The sequence below is a fragment of the Mirounga leonina genome, unplaced genomic scaffold, assembly GCF_011800145.1.
Source record: "Mirounga leonina isolate KUSES-001 unplaced genomic scaffold, KU_Mleo_1.0 Mir_93, whole genome shotgun sequence".
Taxonomy (NCBI): Eukaryota; Metazoa; Chordata; class Mammalia; order Carnivora; family Phocidae; genus Mirounga; species Mirounga leonina.
In genome coordinates, this window is record NW_023270854.1 from 21,529,682 (window position 1) to 21,550,410 (window position 20,729).

The 20,729-nt window shown below is 37.2% G+C and overlaps 1 protein-coding gene across 1 annotated transcript in view; it reads right to left on the minus strand.

The window, feature by feature from the left end:
- Positions 1-20,729, minus strand: part of DCC (DCC netrin 1 receptor) — a 1,173,370-nt gene that overhangs the window by 614,081 nt on the left and 538,560 nt on the right. Inside the window, exon 4 of the mRNA XM_034996274.1 lies at positions 1,030-1,180. Within this exon, the coding sequence (XP_034852165.1) occupies positions 1,030-1,180 (151 nt within the window). The remainder of the gene's footprint in view (positions 1-1,029; positions 1,181-20,729) is intronic.

Sequence of the window (20,729 nt, forward strand, 5' to 3'; positions counted from 1 at the left end):
CCACATTTCATACTGTACCAAGAATGTCTGGCTATATTCAGAGAACACGTTTTGACATGCTAAAGCTGCAACCAGATTTCTCACATGCTTTAATATTCTCAGAAGTATTGTGACATCGTACCATACAGTGTTATATAAATAGAGAGGGGAGATGAAATTTAAAGATTTAAGTTATTGTCTGTGAACCTATCTCATCATAGAAAACAAATGTGTTAAAAAGGAGTACAACAGACCTCCAAATCAATGAAATTAATTTCTTAAGTGAAATCCATTTAATCAAAATGTTTCAGGCTAAGTGTTCCATTCTATTAAGAGTTTACTTTCTAACTATGCCTTAATATGAACATCTAATAATTCAAAGCCAGCCATGTTCTCCTTTTGCCTTATCTTAAATAATTGTTATATCTGGAGTGTGAAAGATATAACTGCAGCTGAAAAAATTGCACAGACCCTATAATGACATGCTATATATTACAATTCAGAAAACTTTAATTTCCTGGGGTGCCTGGGTGGCTCAGTCAGTTAAGCATCTGCCTTCGGCTCAAGTCATGATCCCAGGGTCCTGGAATCAAGCCCCACATCGGGTTCTCTGCTCACTGGGGAGCCTGCTTCACCCTCTCCCTCTGCCTGCCACTCTACTTGTGCTCGCTCTCTCTCTCTGCCAAATAAATAAAATCTTTAAAAAATAAAAAAGAAAACTTTAATTTCTTAATAAATATTTCACTCTCTATACCACTTCCTTAGAATGAGATCCTCCAAATTATCTTCGCTGAATAGTTTTTGGACAGGGCATTTTCAACAGCAGCCCTGGCTTTCTAAATTTCTTTTCTGAATTGATCTCATAGATTTTGACTCCGTTCCCCATCTCTTTATCGCATTAGGTAAATGTCTTTCATATATTGTAGAATGTCAAGGAATGCAGGGGAAAAATCAATTATCATCAAAAACTAATATTTCTAGGTACCTATATCAAATTAGAGAAAGGGAAACAGTGATGTATACTTCACAAAAGTCTTCAATTTGTGATACCTGAGTTGGATGACTTCTTCTCCCCGTAACCAGGTAAAACTCGGGGGAGGATAGCCAGAAACACAACACTCCAGGATGGCATCTTTTCCTTCAATGGCTACCACATTGGATGGTCTTTGCAGAAAATATAGCTGCCTATGCAGCCCTGGGTCTGTGGAAAGAAAACACAGGATCACATCTTTTATGAAAAACACTGTAAAGATAAATTATGTAGCTTGAACCATTTTTTTTTCCTTAATAAGACACTCTGATAGAGAAGAAGAAAAACTGGAAAGTTACGAGTGAAACTTATAAACTAGACTCCTAAATGGTTTTTCCATCCCTAGTTTCTAGGATCATGATAGAATATTCTTAGCTGTTGATGACATCATGGTATAAGGCAACAGACAGAAGCTTGAGCTGACAAGCAATCGTGTGGGCTGCAGGACTTGTGGACTTTTCATTACAGAACAAGACAATATGATGAGTAATTTCTCTAAACATTATCTCCTGTAACTTTCTTAAAGATTTTATTTATTTGACAGTGAGAGATACAGCGAGAGAGGGAACACAAGCAGGGGGAGTGGGAGAGGGAGAAGCAGGTTTCCCAAGGAGCAGGGAGCCCAATGTGGGGCTCGATCCCAGGACCCCAGGATCATGACCTGAGTCGAAGGCAGACGCTTAACGACTGAGCCACCCAGGCGCCCCTCTCCTGTAACTTTCTGATATGTTCAATTTGTCTGCCACTAATATCTATTCGACTTCCTTCTGCTTTGTCTATTCCTTCTGTGGCTGTTAGAACCGTGTTAAATAACAACATACAAGTACTGAGAAGGTAGAATGTAGAAGGTACTGAAAAAAAGTATCTGCTGTCTTCAAAAATAGACCTTACATTAAATTTTGTTTTGTATAATAGTAAATTAGGCTGTTTCTAAGCCTTCCGTTTATTTTAAATTTTTAACAACATTCCAAAGAGTTTGCCCCTAGAGCTGAGACTATGTAGATGAAGAGCTCCTGTATCCTCCTACCTCACTCAATGCATTTTCTAGTTCTATAGAACCAACATTATTCATTTTACTTCTTTTTTTCTTTCTTCTTTCTTCTTTCTTTTCCTTCCTTCCTTCCTTCCTTCCTTCCTTCCTTCCTTCCTTCCTTCCTTCCCCTCTTTCTTTCTTTCACAGAGAAAGAGAGAACAAGTGAGGAGAGGGGGCAGGAGGAAGAGAGAAAATCCCAAGCAGGCTCCATGCTCAGTGCAGAGCCCAACACGGGGCTCCATCTCAGGATCCTGAGACCAAGACCAGAGCCGAAATCAAGAGTTGGATGCTTAACTGACTAAGCCACCCAGGTGCCCCAACATTACTCATTTTTACTAGCAGGTAACTAAAACAGTGTCTTTTCAACCTAAAGACTCATTCCATTCACCTTAGAACTAAGTTTGTTCCAAAGTTGCTAAAATTGTATCAGGTGGAATAAGCAAAAAGAATTATAAAATCCTGGTGCAACATCAAGAGAAAACTCTGTGAGAGTTAAGAGCTTCTCTTCCACCCCCCCACATATATTTCACTCCTAAAGCCTGGAACACACCAACACCAGTCTATGGTTAGGATATCCCAGCCATGGTGATACCCTCTGACCCGCTTGCTCACTAAACTTCTATCACTCAAAGTTCATTTAAGATAAGATGGGGCACCTGGGTGGCTCAGTTGTTAAGCGTCTGCCTTCGGCTCAGGTCATGATCCCGGGGTCCTGGGATCGAGCCCCACATCGGGCTCCCTGCTCCCTGGGAAGCCTGCTTCTCCTTCTCCCACTCCCTCTGCTTGTGTTCCTGCTCTTGCTATCTCTCTCTCTGTCAAAATAAATAATAAAAATAAAAATCTTAAAAAAAAAAGATAAGATGCTATATTTCCACATCCCTATTAAAATCTGCATCCCTCTATGAAGGTTTAATTTGACTATTTTCAACTTAATGCATTAAATAGAATTAACATGTAACCTGCCATTTTTTTCAAACGCAAAGCACAATTTTGAAGCAAAGAAAATGAGGCCATGAAATCTTAAAAACTAGTATTAGGGCGGATGGAGAATTGCCAAGGAAAATTAGATCCAACTGTGTCGTAGTGTGAGCCATAGAGGAGCAGAGAGGAAGTGAGGTAGGAGATCTGGGACACATTTTAACACTGCTGTTAATCTTCCTTGGCCTGACCCAACTCTACACAGCTAGACCCTAGGTTAATAAAAAAATACCAATTCTCCTGTTAATGGTTGGAATGGTAATTGTCACCTAAAGTACTTTGTGTGGAGTAAGACCAATTCACACTTTCTCAGTCTTCTCACATCTCTTTCTGGTTGTTACAGCAACAAAAATAAATAGTCTTTGCAATGAAAATATTGGAAGAATTTTTGAAATGTGTTAATCCTTATTGTCCTTAAATGTCTCAAAACTTTTAAAAAAATTGCTGGTGGTAGGTGTCATTTCCCTTTTTGAAAGTGACTTTTCAAATCAAATGAGAATAGTTTGAAGGATAATGTTGCTTAACAATAAATTTCCTGAAATGGACAGTTCCCAAAATGTACATTTACAAATAGCTATCTTCATAATGGGGTCTTATCTATTTGAATGCTTTACTTCTTTACTTCCACCACATGTTCCTCAGCAGAAATGTTTCAATTGCATATATTGCATAATACTATATTACTTATAGTATATACCATACTACTTATAGCATATACTATACTATATGTACACACACACACACACACACACACTATAATAATATCCTCCACAGCATCAAGTAAGATCTAGTTAATATGATCTTATGGCTAAAAGGAAATTAACCTGGTGCTATGTGCAATACTATATATTTATCCATAAAAGATCCAATTATTCAACTCAACAATTACACTTTCTTTCATTAGAAAACAAAATCAACCAACACAAAATGTTTTTGCTTATTTTTTAATTTTAATTTACTAAAAAAATTGAAGAGTAGGGAGTTTCCATAGACCAGGTCCCCATCCCCTGACATTGTTTCCCCTATTATTAACAACTTACATGAAGGTGGTACATTTGTTACAATTAATTAAGTGATATTGATACATTATTATAAACTAAAGTCAATAGTATACATTAGGTTCGCTCTTTGTGTTGTATAGTTGCATGGGTTTGGAAAAATGCATAATGTCATGTGTTTAGCATTACAGTATCATATAGTTTCACCACACTTAAAATCCCCTAAGCTTTACCTATTCATCACTCGCCTACCACGCCTAACTCAAACCCTAGGAAATTACTGGTTTCTCTACTATTTCTATAGTTGTACCTTTTCCTATAGTTGGAAATATAGGATATTCCTATAGAATATCCTACAGTTGGAATTATACAGTTTCTAGTCTTCTGATAATTGATTTATCTCACTTAGTAATATGCATTCAGGATCCCTCTATGTCTTTGGGGGGGTTCAATTGTTCATTTGCTCTTCTTGCTGGATAGTATTCCCTTATATGGATGTACTGCAGTTTGTTTATCCATTCACCTATGGAAGGATACCTTGATTGCTTGGTGATTATGAACAAATCTGCATAAATGTCCATGTGCAGACTTTTGTCTGGTCATAACTTTTCAACTCAATTGGGTAAGTACCTTGAAGAGTGATTGCTATACTGTATGGTAAAACTATTTACCTTTGTAAGAAACTCCCAAACTGTCTTCCAAAGTACCTCTGAAATTTTGCATTCCTAAGAGCAATGAATGTCCTGTTACTCCTCATCCTCCTAAGCATTTGGTATGGTCATTTTTTGGATTTTAGCCATTTTAATAGGTGTCTAGCATTATAATTGTTCTAACTAGCAATTCCACAATGACATACAATCTTGAGCATATTTCATATGCTTGGTTTCCATCTTTTAGATCCTTTTCAACAAGGTGTCTGTTCAGATATTTGCCTATTTTTTAATTGATTTGTTTGTTTTCTTATCATTGAGTTTCTGGTGCTTGTATATTTTGGATACAAGTCCTTTATCAGATGTGTGTTTTGCAAATATTTTCTGTCTGTCGTTTGTTTTTACTTTAACACTGTCTTGTAGAGCAAAAATTATTGATATCACAACTTGACAATTTTTCCTTTCATGGATTATTTTATAGGTCTAAAATTTCATTGTCACACCTAAGATCACCTAGATTTTCTCCTCTGTTATCTTCTAGGAGTTTTTATAATTTTATGTTTTACATTTAGGTCTATGATCCATTTTGAGTTAATTTTTTAAGAAAAAGGTATAAGGTCTGTGACTAGAGGTTTGTTTGTTTGTTTGGTAGGTTGTTTTTTTTTTTTTTTTTTTGCATATGAATGTCCAAATGTTCCATCACCATTTGTTGAAAAGACTATCCTTTCTCCATTGACTTGATTTTGTTCCTTTGTGAAAGATCAGTTGACTGTTTGTGTGGGTCTATTTCTGGTTGCTCTATTTTGTTCCATCGCTCTGTTTGCCTATTATTTTGCCAATATCACACCATTTTGACTATTTAGCTTTAAAATGAGTTTTGATGTCAGGCAGTGTGCATCCTCTGACTTTCTTCTTTGGTATTGTTCTCACTATTCTAGGTCTCCTGTCTTTCCATAAAAACTTTTAAATCAATTTATGAAGATACACAAAATAACTTTAACTCACTGGGATTTTGTCTTTATCTTAAAATATCAGTAGTTCAGGCATCACTGGGCTCATATTGCCACAGAATAACCATCTGCTATTACTTTTTTAGACAGAGCATATATATTCCAGATGACTTCAATCTCTGCCTGGCCCATTTCAGTTATGTTTATAATCTTTGTAGCTTCATTGGAGGCATTAGTGTTTGTGACCTGATGATAGGTTTAAAAATATCAGCTATTGCCAGAGGAATTTGGTTTTATTTCTCCAAAGATAATTCTCTATAAATATGTAACCTCATAAATTCTAAGATTATGGAAGTTCCCAAAAAAGCTAATAAAATTTTTCTTTAATAGTAAGTAGTTCATATGTTTCACAACATTGTGATGGATTAAATATGATCACAAACTGTTTCAGTTCCTCCAATTCAGAATGGAGGGTCTAGTTCCCCATGATTTAAATCTTGCCTGGCCCTGTGTTGTGCTTTGACCAATAGATTATGGTGCGGGTCATATTGTATGAGCTCTGGAGTTGAAGCCTCAAGAGGTCTTATAGTTTCTGCCATGAATCTTTCTGAGACTAGCATCTTAGTCTAGCTACCTGAAGAAGGCACATGGAGGATAACTGAGTCTCCCAAGCCAAAAACCAGCACCAACTGACAGACATGTGATTGAGGCCATCTTGAACCTTCTACTTCAGCCAAATATACACAAGGGAGCCAAAGTGAAACCAGCAGAGGAACTGCTGAGATACACTGCAGGATTATAAGAGATAATAAATTATTTCAAGTCACTAAATTTTACAGTGCTTTGTTATGTAGCAATAAATATTTGTCTTATTTTTCTTCCTTAAAATGTGATTTTTTTTTAAGAGGAGTGTCAAGAAAGGTTTTAAAAGAGGGAAGGTGGAGATACAATTGCCAAGGTTATCTTTGTGTGACAGAATCATGAGTGGTTTTTATTTACATCTTTGGATTTTTCTCTATTTTCAAAGGTTTTTTTAAGAATACATATTTTTAGAGTAGAGATTTGTGTTAAATTCTAGTGTTGCAAGGTGGAGGATAATTATACAAGGAACAAAGAAATTATAAAAGTCAATGATTAAAACACACGGCATATATTTAAAAACAGATGAAAGGTTTCTCTCTAGGCTCTAAAATGGTATAGGTGGAAAAGCCCTGAAAAGAGTAAACTTGAAATTTTAGGTCATGACTTTTGTTGACTAAATTGATTTAATGGGACTATGATGGAATTAGGAAATACCCATAAAAATTATTTTTGTTCTTGCTATATGGGCATTGACTATTCAGATCCAAATGAAATTGTTCAGCTAATAGGCTGAACATGGCAATTTTTTTCCAGTTAATTAATGAGTATGATTTCATCACAGGAAATGGCATCAGATTACCAGTTTGTAATACTGGATTTCATAAACTGGGTGGTAGGTATACAAATGGTCATTTTATGTTTATTCTTTGAACTGCACATATGTTGTATATGCTTTTATGTATGTGCTATATGTTTTAAAATAAAAATGAGATGAAAATGAAAGGGTAGACTTGAGAAAACATATTTGGCAATAGCTTTAAAATCAAACCAGCAAAAATGGATTGTTTTCCCTCTGTCATTTTATTAAAAACCAAAAAAAAAAATAAGCAGACCTCTTTCATATGATGCTCACGGAAGTGAATACAAAAAATTGTGCAAACAGTTTTTCTAAATTGATAACAAGCAGTCTGATTTGCTTAGACTAAGAGCCAGTTTAGCTTCTTCCTGTTGGGGGTGGGGCTAGGGGTGGGGAATATTGGTATGATTCTCCATCTGACCTGATCTCATTGTCATCCTGGTGGCAAAAGAGTTAATCTCCTCAGGGAGCAAGAGGGTAGTATGTAACTAGAGAGAAAAGAGTCCTTATAGGGATACTGATCTCTGACATACACAGATTGCATTTCAAGTGTAAAAACACCTTATGGCAACATGCTGCCTTTATTTATGCTTTCCTTCCTGCCTGCCTTCTTTCCTTCCTTCCTTCCTTCCTCCCTTTCTAATTTTTTAAATGGAAAATTTGGCCTATTTAGCTTAATCTGTTATCTGAGTTGGAAAGAACTAATCTACAATCATTAGGAAAATGAATCATGATACAGACAATGGATCTCACAACTGTTTGGTTTCAGGAACCAATGTGCTCTTAAAAACTATCGAGGACCCCAAAGAACTTTTGTTTATGTAGGTTATAGCTATAAATATTTACCATACTGAAAGTCAAAATTGAGACTTTTTAAAAATATTTATTAAATTTTTATTTATAATTTATCATAATATATGTATTTTTAAACTGCGGTTTTCAAAATAAAAATATTAGAAGAGGGGTAGTACATCACATTTTTATAATTTTTTTAAAGATTTTGTTTTTAAGCAATCTCTACACCCAACATGGGGCTTGAACTCACAACCCCAAGATCAAGAGTTGCTTCTACTGACTGAGCCAGCCAGGCACCCTGAGTTTTGTGAATTTTTTTAACGAGTGGTTTAATCAACAATAACTAGACTATAGTGTTACTTTCTGCATTCACTTTGTTCTGATATGTTGATTTGGTTGCGCTATATGAAAATGATCTGATGTCAAACAAATACGTAGTTGGAAAAGGAAGGTGTATTTTAATAGCCTTTTCAAATAATTGTAGACTTTATCCTTTAACACTATACCAATAAGTAGTTTCTTGAAAGTTAGCTGCAATGTGGAATCTGACCCCATATTGATAAACATTTTGCACTGTTATATAAAAATCTGTTGGTCTATCTTGCATTTTGAATAGATCTTTTTACCCATGCATGATACTATCCCATCAATCTGCCATTATTTGGGATGGTATGGGGAATTAGACAGATCTTCCCAATGTTGACACATTTCATTATACAGTATCAAAAAATCCCATTTGTTACTATCACCACCAATCCCATCAGAAAGGCCTTCTAATGTTGTGATGTTGTCAAGCTCCTAGTGTCAGATACAAGTTTTCCAAATTTCTAATTTTTACTTAAAAGCCTGAATTTCATCCTTGGCAGCAGATAGTTTTCCTTAAATTGACTGGCTCACTTTGTTCATTTTTGAGAAAATGTCTAACTAGTACCCAAGTCTGAATAGCTCCAGTTTTTGTGCTAATTGCCCTTTCAAGTAAAAATGGTGTTTCATAAAAAAAAAAAAAAAAAAGGAGCTAATTCAGCTTGAAACTCAAATGATCTCAAAAATCAAAAACTAATGTACTTAGACATCCTCCATATGTATTTCCTCTTTTGATATTCAGAATACTAAAAAACATATGAATTTAAGGATTAAGAATTAATAAAATTAATAATTTTATTGCTTCATGAAAGGTATTCTTAGTCAACATGGTGAAACAATACAAAAAAAAATTGTATTATCATTAAAATAGGTTTGACCCTGCAGATCCCCTAAAAGCACCTTGAGAAACACTAAGAGTCCCTAGACCAGTCTTTGAGAACTGATGTAGATAGTTTAAACAAATTAGTCTATCTTCTGAGACATTCAAGAAGCCCATTTCCTTTCAACATGGGAATAGGTTTGCATCCTTGAAGTAATAATTGATAAAGTAGGGGAGCCTAGGTGGCTCAGTCGGTTAAGTCAGTTAAGTGTCTGACTCTTGGTCTCAGCTCAGGTCTTGATCTCAGGGTCATGAGTTCAAGCCCTGCGTTGGGTTCCATGCTGGGCATGGAGCATACTTAAAAAAAAAAAAAAAAAGTGAACGTCATTCTTCCTCTTTCTTCTTCTTCTTCTTCTTATTGCTATTATTATCATTACTTTCATTTGTGAAGGCAGTGAAAAACTTAAGTATTTTCAGTCACTTTCTTTCAGCAATAGATTATTAAAAGTCAAGAAGGATCTTGGATCATATAACCTGACACATTTACCTACAGTTCACATATTTAGAAATAAGAACTCAACTGTTTTCAGGGCCCAATTACCCAAAGAGTCATGGAGAAGGCACACTGTAAAAGGAGAGAGAATTTTCTATTTTAGGGCATTTCAATTAAAAAAAAAAGTTTCTATTAGATGTTACAGTGGCCAGATTAACTGAGTCTATGAGGCCAACTAGAAGCTAAATTTGACTCTGCATTCCCAGGTTTTCCCAAATATGTCAAGACCACATGGTTTTGTCTTACCTCATCATAGATAACCAGATTCACTACATATATTATCCAACATTGGGTACATTTTAGAGTGAAAGATAACTCTCTTTATAATTATTCTAGGACATTAGATGTGCCTGGCATGATCCCATGCATAGTGGAATGCATGCTCACCCTGTGATGACAATGACTTTCTTTTCATGGGGCCATTTTCCTCAATTACTGTTTATGAATCTCAACACTGAACTTGCATGGCTGAATTTAGAGAATAACTGAGGCAGAGACAAATTTAATTATGGACTGTTGGCATCTGTGTCAGCAAAAAAACCCAAAAAAAACCCAAAACAGTTTTCACAATTTAATAACTATCTTCCTCAAAATAACCAGTACTTGCTTTTAATTTTTATGCTTTCTGAATGCAAAACCTTTCTTTTTCTTGTTGTATACTCTTTGGTTTTCTTTATTAAAAGACTGCCTCAATGGAATATCAAACACTTTTCCAATTGGAAATGAAAGGACACTGCAGGCTACGGTGGGATATTCTCTTTGATTTCTTCCCAGGCTTAAGAGTTAACAAATTAATTTAACTTCACAGAGCGAGTTTCCTGTCTGCATCTTCAGTTTCTTTCTTTCTTTTTTTTTTTAAAAGATTTTATTTATTTGACAGAGAGAGATACAGCGAGAGAGGGAACACAAGCAGGGGGAGTGGGAGAGGTAGAAGCAGGCTTCCCGCGGAGCAGGGAGCCCGAAGCAGGGCTTGATCCCAGGACCCTGGGATCATGACCTGAGCCAAAGGCAGATGCTTAACAACTGAGCCACCCAGGTGCTCCTGCAACCTCAGTTTCAAGCTAACCTACTGTTCACCTGCTGGTTCTTTAGCCATCCCTCATCTAGTTCTGTTTCAGGAAATTCAGCAGGTACCCTGTGTCTTCAAACACAAGCAGGTATAATAATATGTGCTCTGAGTGAAAAATTCCATCAAACTCCTTCTAACTCTGTGTTTAGAGTATCTTTTATTAAAAACCAGCCTAATCCAGACTGATCACAGGAATCAAAATATATTTAATAAAAAAAGAAAAAAAACCTCCATCTGGCTGAAAGCCAAGGAGCTTTGAACAGAGAAGAAGAGAACCATTTCTCAGGAGCTAGTAGTCATCACTCCATGATTCTATTACTTCCCTTCCTCATTTACACCAATTCAGTACTAAAAATGACATTCCCTCTCTGTAAATATTCCTACATCTGTTCATATTTCCTCTTTCTTTCTCCATGTACACACACATACCGCTATTTGTAGATAGAGTTTGGAAGAAGAAAGCGGAGTGTCTATTCTTATCATTGGCATATGGCTATATCCCTTCTGTCTCACAGGCAAATTTTCAGTCTACCAGGTTCATTTTGTGGCAGGGTTGAAGGAAGTGGTTTTTCATTTATAGAATGATTTTTTTTTTTTTTTGTAATTTTACAGCCGACACTAGAGTCCCAGAAAACAAATTCTGTCATTATGATGTGTCAAAGTTAGTTTAGGGAACCCAGAAATCTTCATAATTTATATAATGCATAAAGTAGCATTTAAAATTTTCTAGAAAAGTAATTGATTATGTATTCTGTATTTTTTAAGATTTTTTTAAGATTCTTTTTTTTTTTTTAAAGATCTTATTTGAGAGAGACAAATAGTGACAGAGATAGCAAGAGAGAGCACAAGCAGGGAGGAAAGGGAGAAGCAGGCTCCCCGCTGAGTAGGCACAGGGCTCTATCCCAGGACCCTGGGATCATGACCAAAGTCAAAGGCAGACACTTAACCCACTGAGCCACCCAGACACCCCATTCTAACTCTTGTTTTTGTTAAAGAATAAAAAAAAAAGTATTTGGGTTATTTCCTATTTGGCCAATGTTGAAAAAATAAAGGTATGCCCATAACTCATGACTAAATATGTCTTTTTTATGCTCTAGGAATAAATTGATATCAAGCAGGACCAGAGAAGGAAGCTTAACTAGTACCTCACTGATTTTTGTGGCTTTTGCACTCATAAGTTACAGGTTTGGCTTCTACACACACTCAGAGAAAGCCTCTTGTTTGTGAGTCAGGACAGATTGCTGGACCCTTTAGTCACCCACCCTGGAGCCACTAAGTGTCATATTCCTAGTAAATGCACAGCTGACCATATATCAGCCCTAAAAGACTCCTGGGAAAAGAAAGATTCTTTTTTCAAGGAACCTTCTTTCCTTCTTACAGAGGACAATTCCAAGTATACGGTTTTGTTTTTGACCTTATATGAAATAGCAACATATCAGATGATGGGAGTTAAGAGGAGATCACATAAACAATGTGTAATATCACTCAAGGTCAAGAATGAAAATAGAAAAATTAGTGGGACTGGAGAGGGAGAGATCACTAGTGACATTAGAATGATAGGCATGGCAAGAAAAATGTAGTAGATCACCCAGTATTTCAAATACTTTTAACTTGGAATCCTGGACTAGATTGATGTCCCCAAAATAGCACTGAGAGATGAAAACTTTTTTTTGTTGTTGTTGTTAATAAATTCAAGAATCAAAGAGATACTGTCTATTTATCCACTGCAAGTCAGCTTAGGCTTACTAACATATAAACTTTGTGGATCTGAATGGAATTTCATTAACTGCATATGAAACACTGATTATCTCTACTATCTCACATTGGTTAAAAGACCTGACTTAAAATAACAAACTCTAATATAGCATGAATGTCCATTGGTTTCCATGTTCTGCCCAGCCCTGGTTCCCAAAGAGGGCAAGCTAAAGCTATCATGGTCGGGGGTTGGGGAGTGGAGGACATCATGATGTGGGACTTAGTCATTTCACTACATGGCCAGTTGTATACAATAAAAGGTATCTTATTTTCTTTAGTTGTGCTTTTTATGACAACATAAACCAGCTTAAAACCATTGTTTTTTTTAAACAATTTTTTAAATTAATTTAAAAGTAGGATAATCTCATATTTTATGAGATTGATTTTGACAATGATTGTATTTTAGCATGGTGTTATAGTTTTGTTTTCTTTTTTTGAAAGATTTATTTATTTATTTGAGAGAGAGAGAGCAGAGAGCAAGTTGGGGGAGAGGCAGAGGGAGAGGGAGGGAAATCCTCAAGCAGACTCCCTATCGAGCGTGGAGACCTATGTGCGGCTCAATCCCAGGACCCTGAGATCATGACCTGAGCTGAAATCAAGAGTCGGCTGTTCAATTAACTGAGGCACCCAGGCACCCCCAATATTTATTTATTTATTTATTTATTTATTTATTTATTTATTTATTTGAGAGAGCTGGGTGAGGGCAGAGAGAGAGGCAGAGAGAGAATCTTTTTTTTTTTTTTTTCGCTCATAGAGAGAATCTTAATCAGGCTCCAAACCCAGTGCAGAGCCCAATGTGGGGCTTGATCTCATGACCATGAGATCATGACCTGAGCCAAAATCAAGTCAGACACTCAACCAACTGAGCCACCCAGGTGCCCCTAGTTTTTAATAGTTAGAGTTTGTCTAGCAAACTTGAACTCTTAAACATCGTGATTACAAAAGTGAAGTTGGAGATGAATGTGGGATAAAATAATAAATGAGAGCCCTGGTAGTGAGAAAACTTGGAAAGGCTGTTCTAGGCCAACATTTTCTCTCAACAAATAAGGAAACTAAGGATTTTAGAAGATTCATTGAATTGGTAATTGCTAATAAAGATCAAATACTAGAAGTCTTATTTACCTTCTAACTCTTACTTCTAAGCCAGTGTCCCTCGCAATATTTTGTATAGCAAACAAAATGATGTTGATGCAAAGTTTAGGGTGAAAATCATGGGGCAATGCATTACTAAAGAAGAAATAGCTGAGTATACTCTGCCTTTCAATAGATGTGAAAAGCAAATGCAGAAACATAGTATTGTGGGTAAATAGCATAAAATATGTATAGCTACCACTAAACAAATGAACACTTAGATACCCAGAATCAAAATCAGGTAATTTACTCTCAGATAAATAATCTTGACATGAGAATCAAATTCTTTAAGACTGGAATTTCTAAAATATGAAAGTAATTACAATAGTTACTTAGGACCTAGCAATTCCAGACATTGTATTTGGCCTCTTAAGTTAAAACCTCATAACCATCCTAAGCAATGTGACATTACTCTCTACATTTTGCAAAATAAATAAAGATTTAGATTATGTAACCTGCCCTAAATTGCACTACTAGTAAATGGTATGACTGAGATTTATACTTCGTCTGGTGTCACACTCCACGCTTTTAGCAACTTATTATAATAATAGTTCAATAGATCAATATTAACTCAATATGAAATGGACTGTGGTAGTCCACATGCTGACTCCTTCATGCAGTCTGAATTAAGTCTGACATAATATTCAGGAAATATGGACATCACATGGTTCAAATATAATATAGTCTTATATTTCATTCTTTTCTATGTACATGTAAGAGAGAAGCAGAAATCCATTTTATCCAACTTAGATCTATGAAAGGTTAATAGTGTTCTGTTTATAGCATGGCATAAGAGTTTTATTCAAAACTAGCCACAGACCTGTACCTCTGAAACAAATTATGCATTACATGTTAAAAAAAAGAACAATATAGTAGGAAGGGAAAAATGAAGGTGGGGAAATTGGAGGGGGAGATGAACCATGACAGACTATGGACTCTGAGAAGCAAACTGAGGGTTCTAGAGGGGAGGGGTTGACGGGATACGATACCCTGGTGATGAGTATTAAAGAGGGCATATATTGAATGGAGCACTGGGTGTTATACGCAAACAATGAATCATGGGACACTACATCAAAAACTAATGATGTAGGAGCAAGATGGTGGAGGAGTAGGCGACCTGGATTTCATCTGGTCCCAGGAATTCAGTTGGATGGGGATCAAACCATTCTGAACACCTACGAACTCAACAGAAGACTGAAGAAAAGAATAGCAACAACTCTCTGAACAGAAAAGCGACCACTTTCTGGAAGGTAGGACATGCAGAGAAGTGATTCTGAGGTGATATTTGGGAGGATAGACAGTGGGGGAGGGGGCCTCCGTCAGCCACTTCTGGCAAGTGATAGAGCAGCAGAGCACAAAATCGGAACTTTTAGAAGTCGCCTCCACTGAGGGATGTCACTTGAGTGGCTAAGCAGGGGATGGGGTGGGGGAGGGGGGTGGAACGCTCGCTGGGATAGTGTGGTCTCAGGACCCTTGGGGTCACAGAAAGACCAGGGGTGCCTGAGTGTGGCAGAGCTCCCAGGTATTGGAGCAGGGAAGCCGGCTGCAGAGACGGAGCTGAGGAGCAGGCTCTCAGCTCGGGGTTGCCATAAACCATGATCCGTGGCACAGTCAGACCACTGCTCCTCCAGCAGAGACCCAACAAGCGGCAGATCTGGGGAGATGCCCCTTTCTCCCCTGGGAGGAGCGGCGTGGGAGCGCACCACAGGGATCTGCTGGGTTTGGAGACTCCACACGAGGTGTGTGCCAGAGATAGAAACACTCGGTCCAGACCAGGTGAGCATGGAGTGCGGCTGGAGACCAGGGAGACGGGAGTGACTGACGGCTTTTCTCTGGGGGATCACTGAGGAGCGGGCCTCAAGTTCTCGGCTCCTCCGGGGCGGAGACTGGGAGGCCGCCATTTTCACTCTCGGCCTCCAAAGCTTTATGGAAAGCTTGCTTGGAACAAAAGCTCCCAAGAGCAAAACCGAGCAGATTACTTAGCTCCGATCAGCAAGGGCGGGGCAATTCCACCTCCGGCAAAGACATTTGGGAACCATGGCAACAGGCCCCTCCCCCAGAAGATCAGCAAGAACAGCCGGCCAAGACCAACTTTACCAATCAATGAGAACAGCAGAACACCAGCATTAGGGGAATACTACACATAGAATTCATGGCTTTTTTACCATGATTCTTTAGTCTTTCAAAGTTAATTTTTTTTCTTTTTTAACTTTTTTTTTTTTAATTTTTCTTTTTCCCTTTTTCAACCAACATCTTATCAATCCCTTTTTTAAAAAACATTTTTTATTTTTCATTTTTAGAGTCATAGTCTATCCCTTCATAGTAGTTACCCTTATTTTTGGCATATACATATAAGCTGTTCTCCTTTAAAATTTCTCTAGTATATGGCTTTGTTCTAGTCTCCTGCCTGATCACATTCTCTCCCTTTTTTTTCCTTTTTTTTAAAAAATCCTCTTCTTTCTTTTTTCAAACAACTTCTTATCAATTCCTTTTATAAAACCTTTTATAATTTTCATCTTTACAGTCATATTCCATCCCTTCCTCATATCAACCCTTATTTTTGTACATATATAAGTTTTTCTTTCCTTAAAATTTTTGGAGGCACTTTCTTCTAATAGACCAAAATACACCCAAAATCTAGTGTGTGGCACTGATCTATGAATCAGCCTGATCATATTTGATCATATTCTGCTTTGTTTTGTTTTGTTCTGTTTTTGTTTGTTTTTATCTTTTTCTTTTTCTTTTTCCTTTTTCTTTCTTTTCCTTTCTTTTCCCCTGGTTTCAGGTCTTTTCTGATTTGTTTAGAGTATATTTTCCAGAGACGTTGTTACTCTGTTAGAATTTTATTCTCTCATTCATCTATTCTCCTCTGGACAAAAAAACAAAATGGAAAAAATCACCTCAACAAAAAGAACAAGAGGCAGTACCGACTGAGAGGGACCTACTCAATACGGACATTAGTACGATGTCGGAACTAGAGTTCAGAATGATGATTTTAAAGATACTAGCTGGGCTTGAGAAAAGCATGGAAGTTATTAGAGAAACCCTTTCTGGAGAAATTAAAGAACTAAAATCTAACAAAGTTGAAATCAAAAAGACTATTAATGAGGTACAATAAAAAATGGAGGTGCTAACTGCTAGGATAAATGAGGCAGAAGAGAGAATTAGTGATATAGAAGACGAAATGATGGAGAATAAAGAAGCTGAGAAAAAGAGAGATAAACAACTACTGGATCACGAGGGCAGAATTTGAGAGATAAGCGATACCATAAGACGAAACATTAGAATAACTGGGATCCCAGAAGAAGAAAGAGAGAGAGGGGAAGAGGGTATATTGGAGCAAATTATACCAGAGAACTTCCCTAATGTGGGGAAGGAAACAGGCATCAAAATTCAGGAGGCAGGAAGAACCCCCCTCAAAATCAATAAAAATAGGTCAACACCCCAACATCTAATAGTAAAACTTACGAGTCTCAGAGACAAAGAGAAAATCCTAAAAGCAGCTCAGGACAAGAGATCTGTAACCTACAATGGTAGAAACATTAGATTGGCAACAGACGTCTCCACAGAGACCTGGCAGGCCAGAAAGGACTGGCAGGATATATTGAGAGCACTAAATGAGAAAAATATGCAGCCAAGAATACTATATCCAGCTAGGCTGTCATTGAAAATAGAAGGAGAGATAAAAAGCTTCCAGCACAAAAAAAAAACTAAAGGAATTTGCAAACACGAAGCCCTACAAGAAATCTTGAAAGGGGTCCTCTAAGCAAAGAGAGAGCCTAAATGCAACATAGGCCAGAAAGGAACACAGACAATATACAGTAACAGTCACCTTACAGGCAATACAATGGCACTAAATTCCTATCTTTCAATAGTTATCCTGAATGTAAATGGGCTAAATGCCCCAATCAAAAGACACAGGCTATCAGATTGGATAAAAACACAAGACCCATCGATATGCTATCTGCAGGAGACCCATTTTAGACCCAAAGACACCCCCAGATTGAAAGTGAGGGGGTGGAAAACCATTTACCATGCTAATGGACACCAAAAGGAAGCTGGGGTGGCAATCCTTATATCAGAAAAATTAGATTTTAAACCAAAGACTGTAATAAGAGAAGAGGAAGGACACTATATCCTACTTAAAGGGTCTATCCAACAAGAAGATCTAACAATTGTAAATATCTATGCCCCTAACATGGGAGCAGGCACTTATATAAGCCAATTAATAACAAAAGCAAAGAAACACATTGACAACAATACAATAATAGTGGGGGACTTTAACACCCCCCTCCCTGAAATGGACAGATTGTCTAAGCAAAAGATCAACAAGGAACTAAAGACTTTAAATGACACACTGAACCAAATGGAATTCACAGATATATTCAGAACATTCCATCCCAAAGCAACAGAATACACATTCTTCTCTAGTGCCCATGGAACATTCTCCAGAATAGATCACATCCTAGGTCACAAATCAGTTCTCAAATGGTACCAAAAGTTTGGGATCATTCCCCACATATTTTCAGACCACAATGCTTTGAAACTAGAACTCAATCACAAGAGTAAAGTCGAAAAGAACTCAAATACATGGAGGCTAAAGAGCATCCTACTAAACAATGAATGGGTCAACCAGGAAATTAAAGAAGAGTTTAAAAAATTCATGGAAACAAAATGAAAACACAACTATTCAAAATCTTTGGGATGCAGCAAGGGCAGTCCTAAGAGGACAGTATATAGCAATACAAGCCTTACTCAAGAAACAACAAAGATCTCAAATACAAAACCTAACCCTACACCTAAAGGAGCTGGAGAAAGAACAGGAAATAAAGCCTAAACCCAGCAGGAGAAGAGAAATAATAAAGATCAGAGCAGAAATCAATGAAACAGAAACCAAAAGAATAGTAGAACAGATCAATGAAACTAGGAGCTGGTTCTTTGAAAGAATTAGTAAGATTGATAAACCCCTGGCCAGACTTACCAAAAAGAAAAGAGAAATGACCCAAATCAACAAAATCATGAATGAAAGAGGAGAGATCACAATCAACACCAAAGAAATACAAACAATTATAAGAACATATTATGAGCAACTATATGCCAGCAAATTACATGACCTGGAAGAAATGGATGCATTCCTACAGATATATCAACTACCAAAACTGAACCAGGAAGAAATAGAAAACCTGAACAGACCTATAACCACTAAGGAAACTGAAGCAGTCATCAAAAATCTCCCAACAAACAAAAGCCCAGGGCCAGATGGCTTCGCAGGGGAATTCTACCAAACATTTAAAGAAGAATTAATACCTATTCTTCTGAAACTGTTCCAAAAAATAAAATGGAAGGAAAACTTCCAAACTCGTTTTATGAGGCCAGCATTACCTTGATCCCCAAACCAGACAAAGACCCCATCAAAAAGGAGAATTACAGACCAATATCCTTGATAAACATGGCTGCAAAAATTCTCACCAAAATACTACCCAATAGGATACGACAGTACATTAAAAGGATTATTCACCACGACCAAGTGGGATTCATCCCTGGGCTACAAGGTTAGTTCAACATCCGCAAATCAATCAACGTGATACAGTACATTAATAAAAGAAAGAACAAGAATCATATGATCCTCTCAATAGATGCAGAAAAAGCATTTGACAAAGTACAGCATCCTTTCGTGATCAAAACTCTTCAGAGTATAGGGATAGAGGGTACGTACCTCAATATCATAAAAGCCATCTGTGAAAAACCCACAGCGAATATCATTCTCAATGGGGAGAAACTGAGAGCTTTCCCCCTAAGGTCGGGAACGCGGCAGGGATGTCTACTATCATCACTGCTATTCAACATAATATTAGAGGTCCTAGCCACAGCAATCAGACAACAAAAAGAAATCAAAGGCATGCAAATCAGCAAAGAAGTCAAACTCTCACTCTTTGCAGATGATATATTTTATGTGGAAAACCCAAAAGACTCCACCCCAAAACTGCTAGAACTCATGCAGGAACTCAGTAAAGTGGCAGGATATAAAATCAATGCACAGAAATCAGTGGCTTTCCTATACACCAACAACAGGACAGAAGAAAGAGAAATTAAGGAGTCGATCCCATTTACAGTAGTACCCTAAACCATAAGATACCTAGGAATAAATCTAACCAAAGAGGCAAAGGATCTGTACCCAGAAAACTATAAAATACTCATGAAAGAAATTGAGGAAGACACAAAGAAATGGAAAAACGTTCCATGCTCATGGATTGGAAGAACAAATATTGTGAAGATGTCAAGGCTAGCTAGAGCAATCTACACATTCAATGCAATCCCCATCAAAATACCATCTACTTTTTTCAAAGAAGTGGAGCAAATAATCCTAAAATTTGTATGGAACCAGAAAAGACCCCGCATAGGCAGAGGAATGTTGAAAAAGAAAAGCAAAGCTGGCAGCATCACAATTCCGGACTTCAAGCTCTATTACAAAGCTGTCATCATCAAGACAGTATGGTACTGGCACAAAAACAGACACATTGATCAATGGAACAGAATAGAGAGCCCAGAAATGGACCCTCAACTCTATGGTCAACTAATCTTTGACAAAGCAGGGAAGAATGTCCAATGGAAAAAAGACAGTCTCTTCAACAAATGGTATTGGGAAAATTGGACAGCCACATGCAGAAGAATGAAACTGGACCATTTCCTTACACCACACACAAAAATAGACTCAAAGTGGTTGAAAGAGCTAAATGTGAGACAGGAGTCCATCAAAATCCTAAAGGAGAACACAGGCAGCAACCTTTTTGACCTCAGCCACAGCAACTTCTTCCTAGAAACATCTCCAAAGGCAAGGGAAGCAAGGGCAAAAATGAACTATTGGGACTTCATCAAGATAAAAAGCTTTTGCCCAGCAAAAGAAACAGTCAACAAAACCAAAAGACAACCGACAGAATGGGAGAAGATATGTGCAAATGACATATCAGATAAAGGGCTAGTATACAAAATCTATAAAGAACTTATCAAACTCAACACCCAAAGAACAAAGAATCCAATCAAGAAATGGGCAGAAGACATGAACAGACATTTTTCCAAAGAAGACATTCAAATGGCCAACAGACACATGAAAATGTGCTCAACATCACTCGGCATCAGGGAAATCCAAATCAAAACCTCAATGAGATACCACCTCACACCAGTCAGAA